This window comes from Ipomoea triloba, chromosome 8 (assembly GCF_003576645.1).
Source record: "Ipomoea triloba cultivar NCNSP0323 chromosome 8, ASM357664v1".
Lineage (NCBI taxonomy): Eukaryota > Viridiplantae > Streptophyta > Magnoliopsida > Solanales > Convolvulaceae > Ipomoea > Ipomoea triloba.
The window spans coordinates 1,590,965-1,601,522 of record NC_044923.1 but is presented as its reverse complement, the minus strand read 5'-3'; the positions used below and the strand labels follow the sequence as shown (position 1 = coordinate 1,601,522).

The window sequence follows — 10,558 nt, the reverse complement described above, 5'->3', positions numbered from 1 at the left end:
AAAAAGGGGGGGGGGGGGGGGGGGGGGGGGGGGGGTGGAATAGAGAAGAAAATGCTTTTGATTGGAATTGTGTTTCTTTTCTTTTGTTCTTTAAAATTTTTTTGTTATCTTTACTTTATTTTGTTTTCTATATGTATAGTACTTGTCTTTTTTCTTCTTTACCTTAGCCTTGCTTTAATGGAGATAATGGTTTGTTGACTACTATAGGCCATGTTTGTTGGGAAACTCATCAAAGTAATCAATGCTTTTATTATTGCTCAAGCCCACTTGCATGCAAAGTAACCATGTTTACTCTTCCACAACTCTAGCTTCTTCTTCAATGTATATAACCCTATATATGTTACAATCCATATATACACCACAATCTCAACCATTCATACTGTGTTATTTTTGGGTAACTTGACAATTTAATATTAATACATATGAGAGGCAATCATAACCGAGTTAATTGAACAGTTGACTTTCTTATAACCACAAGGTTTTAAGTACAATCTCTATGGGAACTACCTATGGCCTTCTTAGTTTGAGCTGATCAGTTATCACCGCTGGAAATCATTAATTTTCTGACCACCAAAAAGTGGTCGAAAATTGTTAAAATCCGGTCAAAAACCCTGGCCTATTCGATCTCTTGGAGTGAACAGCTATAGGTAACCTAGGCTCGTTTACCTCCTTAAGTTTCACATATAGCGTTTTTTTAAGTAGCACCTGCGGGGTAAATTTTGTAGTGTGGATGAATGCACTAGTTCTTGTAGTGTATAATGTAGCTTGACAATAATCAAAATATGTGAGTAGTTATAGATAAGGATTGTGATGAATAAAATAGATGATCACGATTTTTATCTTTATTTTAGAAAATGGTTAAAAGAGGGGAATATATGCATATGAGTCATGAGAGAGATGAATATTAAAAGATGGAGAGTGCCATGGAGAATGGAATGGGAATCTAGTGAATGCAACTTGGAAAGTGGAACATATTCCTACTTATTGTGGTTGATGATGTCTGAGATCTTTTGTTGTTTTGGAACTAAAGCTTTTCTTGAATCATTTTTTTTTTCAACTTCCTATGATCAATTATGTCAATTCTTGTATTAGTGTTTCTGTTTTCTACTACAGACAGGTGAGACAGAGACACCTAGCCAGCCTACATATTACCTACCGTCCAATAGGTCTTGGTAAAAAAAAAAAATATTACTAAGTACTTTACAATTCAGTAAGCAGTATTTAGAGATTATGTTTAAAGTGGGCAGATTTCTTGTGCGGGCGCATCGGCATTTGACCCTGTCTATTGAGCCATTGAATTATGATTTATATCCTCTCAAATATTCAATTAAATCGAGGTATTCTTGTCAATACCTTTTCAGTTAATTTCCTCGTCACTCCAAAAAAAAAATATTACGAGATGTGTTCAATAATATAATCATTTTAAATTCATTAAAATGTTCGTATATTAGTACCCACGATGAGATAAATCTATAATGCTCTCCTCAATAGTATTTGAACTCACACAATTAGAAAACAGATCAAATTGGTAACATGATAAATCTATACCAGAAAATTGTTAGGAAGACACATTTATAGCAACAAATTGTTAACTAGGTAAACTAAATTCGTACGATTCTCTCAATAAGATTTGAACTTGCACTCGAATAAATCTATACGAGTAGGTTGTTAATGAGACAAACTTATATCAATAAACAATTATTAACGAAACAAATCTATATTATTTTCTCAGTAGGATTTGAACTTGCACATTTTAACTGTCAATAAATTAATTATTAAACGTACTTTAAATTGATAAATTAATTGAACTATCACAAATTTCAATACACCACAAACAAAGAGAAAGAGCATAGACCAGATTTTGACGAATCCAAGAATACAAAAACCGATGCAGCTATGAGTGTCATGCAGAATGACTGTGGAGTCAGAAAACTGAAATAGATCTTCATTCAACTGGAGATCGTCATATCTTTTTTATTTATTATTAATTTTTTAATTATTTAATTATTTTTTTGGATCGTCTTGGTGAAAGAATCAAGAATAGTAAAAAATGCAACTTTTCAAAGCGTAAAATCCTAAATATTCTCTAGTTCTTTACTACTCAAAATATCATAATTTCAATTCACGTAAAGCTAAAGATAGAGTTGTATACAATTAATAGGCTTAACCAAAGCAAGATAGTGATTGAGGACTTCTAGGATGTATTTGGAAATTCGTTTTAGATTTCTAGTGTTTGGTAAAGAGAAAAAAATATGAGTCAAAGAAAAATGAATATTTAATCAAAAAAAATATTTCTATTTTCTCGAAAAATAATTTCTCCTTGTTTTTTGAAAAAGTCATTTTCCAATTCTTATACTACTACAATCACAATCACCAGCACCACATCACTACTGCCACCACTACCACCACGACGACGACGTACTGACACCACACCACCAAGAACTGCTACCGCCGCCACCATCATCACACCTTGTTAACATGTTATGTGGCTGCAGTTAACATATTATCTATCTGCATTTAGCATTTTATTTGTATGTAGTTATCATGTTATATGTCTGTACTTACCATGTGATGTGCCTTCAAGTTGTTTACAGGTAAGAAAGTATAGAAATTATTTTTTGACCCTAGTCCACAATATATTAATTGTAGCACATAATTTAAATACCATTTTGAATTATGGTCCACCATATAGTAATGTGGATCTTGGTCTATAATATAATTTGACAATCTTTCCTTAGATAAATAGAGATTGTAATTTTTTTTTTAAAAAAATAGAGATTGTAATAAAAAAAAATACCTACAAATAAAGAGAAAAATTCTTTTTAAGAAACACCAACAATATAATAAATAATTAAATATAGTTAAATTTAGTTCACATTAAAAATATTCTCTCTCATCACCTCCTCCAACACGCATTCTCATGCTAAAGTCAAATGACATAATACCTATATTATATTCCTTTTGTAATTTTCCTAAATGCTTCTTGTGTGCAAGAATCAATTATATGTGTGGATATACACTCAAGTTGATTTAGCTTTTTAATTTGTTGCATGCATCCCCCTAATTTACACAATCAAATATATGCATGTGCCCACCACGGCACCACTCTTTCAAGTGCTACATACAACCAAACATTTTCTCATGTTTCTTTGATTTACGAAAAAAATTTAAAAATTTATATCTGTTGTTAGAAAGAACGTTGTAAGTAAAATTTATCTTTTGACGAACTTAATTGTTAAAGAATTACAATGTGATAAATTAGTTTAAATTTTCATAATTGGTCAGTTTAAGTCTAGAAGATCGATAAATGATTTTCACATGGAATCGAACTTGATTTTTTATGCTTTCTACTCCCTATTATACTGCAAATTGAGGTTACTACTCTTGGTCATCACAAATAAAATTTAATCTAATGGTTATTCAACTTTGAATTTACCTAAGGGGTGCACTGCATAGGGTAAACTTTGTCTTGTGACTTTAGCCGATAAAAGACTATAAGGAGGTAAATTAGTCTAAATTGTCCATAACTGAAAAAAAAAATCAATAGGTAGCTAAGCTTCCACTGTAAGTACACACGAGTTTTCTTGATCTTATACTTAAGTGACTCAAATCCCTACCACTCGAGTAAACGTTTTTAAGTTATATATAACTTAAAGTGGATTTGAGAATCTATGGATTATATGACTAAAAAAACAACATAGATAAGAATCCAATTGTAGCACCAGGTCTCTTCCAACAAGTGAGAACTGAGAAGCCATTGTTGCAAATGAAACCACCAAAATTGATTTGGGTCATGGTGTTCTGACCCATCAAGGTGGTCTTTTAATTTGTCAGCACATACTTGGGCTTGCAGCATTACTTAGCTTAAAGAAATTAAAGAAAGAATTGAAGTCCAATCTATTTGGACCATCTCTTACAAAGTCTTTGCAATAAGTAGAAAATGGGCTGATTTGGGACATCCATTCTTAATTTATTTTTTTTTTAAACAAAAACAAAAACAAAAAAACATAACCCAATTTCGAGAATCCTTGTTGTTTTTACCTGGAACGGAATATTCTCCAGACCACCTGTCTTACTATAGAGATGCCTACAATTCAGCAAGGGGATTAGTTATTGCGTCCGACAGTGAAAATTTTGGGCTACACAAAAAAAATACTTATACCTAATTAATTGTGTTATATAAGTATCTTGTGGTTTGATGATATTACTGTTACTATTTTAAACGAAATATAACAGATTCGAGTCTTATTCCAATTAAGAATGTTGGCATAATCATATTCAAACAGGTTAGATCTGAAGTGTAAACGCAGAGCAGTGTACTGGTCTGTGGCACACGAATATCAAGGCCGTTACCTCTGTGCTTAATTGGCAACAAAAGTCTTCCTTCTTTTACTTTTGTTCTCATTACTAATCAATCTAGCTAGCTTCTCCTCAGCCCTTTTTGAAAAAAGTTGCACTAAAGTTTCTATACATATGGACCAAAGCATTTGAAACCCTACTTATAATTAAGAATCATTGTCGATTGTGCTCCTCAGCTTGCAAGTTCCAGCTCTCATGGATCCAATGTTATTATAGAGAAAAAAAATTATTTGGTTCTTTTTCTCGTCACAAAAAAAAAAAAATCTAATAAAATTTTATCGAATTTTTTAACATGTATAACTAAAGTTTACAAGTAAAGTTGTCCATTTACATAACATGCTCTTGTCATGTAAAAAGTATGATTTTTCCTTTAAACTTGGAACATTCACAAATTATGTGACACAATTCACAAAGATTTTATTAGATTTCTCATAGAAAGAATCAAAATTGAAAAATACATATAAAATTCATGCATATATAGGACAATTTTTATAACTCTACATTAATATTAATAATACATAAGAATACCATCAAACTAGTAACACTAAAAGTAATAAAAGCTATTTTCATTCTTTCTCTGTTGAATCCGTAACTCTAAATGCCTTCATGTCCGGCTAGACTATGAGAGGAGATAAATCATGGTAATTCAGCTAAACATAGAGTCTAAACATTTGTTTACTGCCTTAAAAGGTTGAATCTATAACCCTAAATGCCCTCATGTCCGACTCGACAGAGCATATGAGAGGAGATAAATCATGGTAATTCAGCCAAACACAAAGTCTAAACATTTGCTTACTACGACCTCACTTTAAGAAGTTGTTCTCGTACTCTCTCTGGTGACCTGATCCCTAATTTTTCTTCCCAAATTTCACCCATCTATGATTTCCTCTTCTCTTTCATTCTCCATTTAAGACTTTTGAGGTTTTTCACCAGCAAAATAAACAAAACCGTACCCATCCAAAACCTTGAGATCTCCAAAAATGGCAACGACCAACAACAACAACATTGTAGTGGGATGCATAAACTTCACAGCAATGCTCCTCTCAATCCCCATAATCGCCTCCGGCATCTGGCTCTCATCCCACCCCGACAACCTCTGCGTCAACATCCTACAATGGCCGCTCATAATCATAGGCGTCATCGTCCTCGTAATCTCTCTCGCCGGCGTTGTCGCCGGATTCTGGAGAATCAGCTGGCTTCTCATCTTCTATTTCGTCGCCATGCTTGCCGTCATCGTCTTGCTGGGTTGCTTGGTGGGTATGGTGTATTGGGTCACCTTGAAAGGCTCCGGCCACCCGGAACCTAGCCGGACGTTCTTGGAGTACCGCCTAGAAGACTACTCCGGCGGGCTCCGGCGGTGGGTTCAGAGGAACCGGAAGTGGGATGGGATCAGAAGCTGTCTTAGATCGTCGAGTATGTGCGCTGAGTTGAATCAGAATTACCGATTGGCTCAAGATTTCTTCAATGCTCATATTACCCCCTTGCAGGTAATTAATTAATTGATTCACCCTTTTTTTAGTTCTACTTAGAATACACTTTTCAGTAATTGTAGTGAATTTTTTTGTAAATCAAAATTATTCACTTCTAGGTTTTTTTTAATGATGATTCCAGTACTAAAAGGCGTGTAATAGGTAAATCTTTTTCATGTATAATAGCTCTCAAACTACAAAAGAGAGGTAAACTATACAAGGAAGACCCTAATCGATTGACTTGATCGAGAGGGTGTTACTACTAGAACTGGTGACCTTCTTGTAAGGAAATCAAATAATGTTATACCCACTTGATTGTTCATTTTCTGGTATAAGCGAAGTCGCTCGTTCTAACCGTCTAATGGCCCCACAACCCGACCAGATAGGATAGTGAAAAGATAAATCAGGGTAACTCAATGACATGTTACTTAGGTTTAAGGACGAACGTCTGGCTCTCACAATGCAAGGAGCCACAATATTGTTATAACTCTCACACTGCAACTGTAACTGTCATGTTTCGTTTCTACCCGTACTTGTCTATAATCTATTACCTAAGTACTAACTGAGTTATATGTTCATTTCCTTACAACGCTACTCTGTGTGGGCAGTCGGGATGCTGTAAGCCGCCGACAGAATGCGGGCACACATTCGTGAACCCGACATATTGGATCAGTCCGATAAACATGGCGGCCGACATGGATTGTCTGCAGTGGAGCAACGACCAAACGCAGCTCTGCTATTCCTGCGAATCCTGCAAAGCCGGTTTGCTAGCAAATCTGTACAAGGAATGGAGAAGAGTGGATATCATTCTAGGGATCACTCTTGTCGGCCTCATTTGCGTTTATCTCACCGGTTGTTGCGCCTTTAGACGTGCCAAAACTCGAGACCTCACCCGCAAATACAAGCAAGGTAGTAGTAATGATAGTTAGATAGCAATGGAGAAGTTGTAGTATAATACTTGGGGTTTGGTATTATCTTAACCTAATTTGATGGTAAGTTATATTTTAAAATGTAGCAAGTTTTGTGTGTTAGTTAAATAATTGGTTTGTTGGTTTGAGTCGATAAGGTTATCGGTGGATGGCAGTGAGACTAGAGCCAAGACTATACCCCATCCTTGTTCAGAAATAGAAATTTCTTCCTGTCTCTCTTTCTGGTCAACCCTATAGTCAAACTAATAGTTTAGTACGATTTTAAATATTTTAATAAAAACTATAAATATAAATATAAAAATTTAAATTTAAATATTAGTTTAGTATTATAAGTCTTTAATATTTCATAACTTCATTGAAAAAAAAAAGATATTATTTTTCTTTAAATAAATGTACCCGAGATGGGGCAAGACTAGGGTAGGGAGGAGTGTCCACGTCCCATATGTGTTTCCCATTATCTTCGTCCTTGTTAGAGTGGGGATCGGAGGCCTTGAGGGATCGTGAGAAAATTGTCATCCCTAACCTCATATGTGTATTTGACTTTCAACCGTTTTTTTAGAGTACTATTGACTCTATTACAATGTAGTATTTATACTTTCTCAAGTTATTGAAGTATAGAAATGTCATTATTGTAGCTACTTCGCTAACTTCCAACTTTAATATATTTTTAATTGTTGTTTCAAGTTCAGAGTGAAACTTTAGAAAAATCAATAAAGAAAAACTAAAAATAAAAAATAACAGAATATGATCTAACCAACACTTATATAAAACTCACGGAAACATTAAAATTATGAGAAAAAAACAGCTCAAAGAAATATGCCGATAACTACCTAAACGTTATTCAAAAAAAAAAAAACAAGAAACTATTTTCTCTTCATTTATTTTTATAAACGTTTCATGTATGTAGTATAAGCTCTCTTAAATATACTATTCAAAAACACATCATTTCATGTGAGATTTGTTCTTCCAACATTTTCCTTTTGCTCATCTTTTCGCAAAGAGTGGATGGGGGCCAATGCCGTTGACTATTTGGTCGGAAAATATGATGACAGAAGTCGCCAAAAACACGAACGGTGGCAGTTTTTAACGTTATTCGCGCTAGCGCCGAAAGTTGATTATTTTTATGTTAGTTGGGGCCTTCCTATTCAGGCCCAGTCAAGAATCTCAGTGACCTTAGAAATGTCACTTTCTTAGCCCATTCTTCATTGGCCCAGTTAATGTTCTCTGCAAGTGCTTTCCAGGTATTAAGGTGGCCCAAATGTCACCCACTAATTGCCCATTTGGTATATTGCTACTTGCTCGGAATAAGATTTTTGTAAGTTGTCTGTATGGGCAGCTCAGTTGGTCACATGAGTGAAATTTTTGAAGAAATACCAAAAATTGAGTTTCACCAGTGGCTGCGTGAAAGCAATCCTCAAAGTGATCGAGGGGACTCCTTGTGCACAGTAAACAAATGTCTAGCATCTGTGTTCAGCTGAATAACCATGCTCTATCGAGCCGTTGCGTGGGGACCCTTGGGGTTAGGGATTCAACCTTTTGGGAACTCTCTAAAATTTTATACACTAGCATCCACAACACTTTACTTCTTTGACCTTTGATAAGATTCGAACCTAGCACTTTGTGACGGTTAGCAAAACAAAGCTTATGAACTTATTTTGGACGCTAGCTGACACAAGAATGTTACATGTAGTACCTATCTATATATATTTTCTGAACCTACTGAAACCCAACGAGTCAATACTGTCCTTACTGAGGCACGAACTCATGACATTCTATTTGGGAGATTTACTTCCTTGACCCTAAGGTCTTTGGCCTTGATGCCCCTAATTAGCTTTGGGTCTGCGCTCAACCCTCCTTTGGTTTCATTATACTTTTCCATCAAAAAATATAATGATAGGTACATATATACTATAATAAGAAGTACATTATTAAAATTGATACTCATTAGTCATTTCAACTATATATAAAATCTGTCCAACAAACATATTCATCACCCATAACTCTGATAATACCTTATGATTTTTCTTGATTGGACTTGATAAATGATATTTTTTTCCCCCAAATAATAAATGATATTTTCATTTTGAAGGAATGTACACTTCTTTTAGACTAACATGCAGAACATGAAATTAAATTGGTTGGCGTGAGTGGTCGTGCACTCTCATTCCTTGAGAGAAGTTGAGAGTTCAAACTCCTTCTTCTATATAAAAAGAAACATTAATTTGGCTAGCACTTTATCTCTTAATTGGACTGGTCCAGTGCGAATGTGGACAGTTGTTATGTTGTGGACCCGAGCCCACCTTGCTAGGTGGACCTGAGTCCAAAACGGTGTCGTTTTGAAGCAAAACGACGTCGTCTTGAAGCAAAACGTCGTCGTCGTCTGATTTTTTTTTTTTAAAAAAAATGATGATTCACAATTTTAGATCAAATTCCATACTCTATATTCACACAAAAAAATATCATTGGCTGAGGAAAGGGTGCCACTGACGGCACCGTTATTCCAAACATGCGTTTTGGACCTGAGTTCATAGCATAATTTTCTGAATGTAGATTAGTCTAAGTATGGTACGAGCTTAAAAGTGCTTCCTATAGTTAGAATTTGCTCAGGATACTTCATGGTCGCCTGACAAAAACAAAAATCATGTTCATGTGTAATAACTTAGAAATCACATATGAAAAAGTAAACTACATTAAAAAATCATCCATATATGACAAATTCGATCAAGAAAATGTTGATAAGAATTAAACTCGTCACTGGTAAACTTGCATGCGTTTTTCATTTTATTATCTATACTTGGTGTATATTGACTTTTCTCACCTTGGCCACACACAAAAAAAAAAGAAAGAAAAAAAAATTAAGAGTTTCTAAATGAAGTTGTAGACCAAGCTAGAAGAAACAAAAGAGGTAACTGATTATAGAGTGATTAGTGACTTAGAAAAAATCTTCTTTGAGGTATTCATTGACTTAAATAGTATTATGTCAATAAGGTCAAAATTCTTATTAATTTTTTTTAATTATACTGTGAATTAGGAGTTTTTTTTTTTAAACTAAGGTAACAAACATTTTTAACTACCAATAGTAAAAAAAGTTGAATTTTTTTCTAAATATAATGTCTATCATTTTTTTTGGGTGGTGAAAAATTGATGTTTTTCAACCGTTTTATCCGGTAGACCTGGGATGTTGTTAGAGAGATATGAACTAAATTCATAGATAAAATAGGATTTCTTTATTCTAAAATTAGTCAAAATTTACATCAATCAATTGTTATCGTCGTTTCAAAATCATCATTTATTTCTTAAGTGAAACAGGTGAGAGTATTTATTTAAGAAAGTAAAACAGTTACCAGTGCCAATCAGAGTAGATAATGCTCGTGTAATGAGATAATATCGGTCTGATAATACACAGATAATTGTGGAAAATGGTGGTGAAGTATTTGGGAGCATTATATTCAACAAAATTGATATGTCCATGTCCAAACAAATATGCTTTACATGAAAGGGTCCCTTCAACTTGCGTGCCAAACTTTATTTCCATGACTCATTTCTTCATCTTGAAAGCAATATGATCCCACCATACAAGTGAAGTGTGGGATGTATGCAATACACTTATTAATGTTGTTTTGGCATTTTCCTAGTTTCAAACAATTAATTGACTTGTTTGGATAGATAGATACTTCCCTCTTGTTTTTCCTATACTCTCATCATCATCATCTTCTTCATCTTATCCCTTCTTCTTGGGCTTATCTCTTTAGCAAGAACCATGGACCCCACTTGCAAGCTACTTGGGCCAATTATGGGTGT

At 34.2% G+C, this 10,558-nt stretch overlaps 1 protein-coding gene across 1 annotated transcript; it reads left to right on the top strand.

Annotated features, from left to right (window-relative positions):
• The first annotated feature begins 5,266 nt into the window (after nt 1-5,266).
• On the top strand, nt 5,267-7,360 carry LOC116027774 (protein TORNADO 2-like). The gene is made up of 2 exons (XM_031269518.1): nt 5,267-5,846; nt 6,437-7,360. Exons 1-2 carry the CDS (start codon nt 5,340-5,342, stop codon nt 6,755-6,757), a joined length of 828 nt encoding a protein of 275 aa, XP_031125378.1. The 5' UTR covers nt 5,267-5,339; the 3' UTR covers nt 6,758-7,360.
• The last annotated feature ends 3,198 nt before the right edge of the window (nt 7,361-10,558 follow it).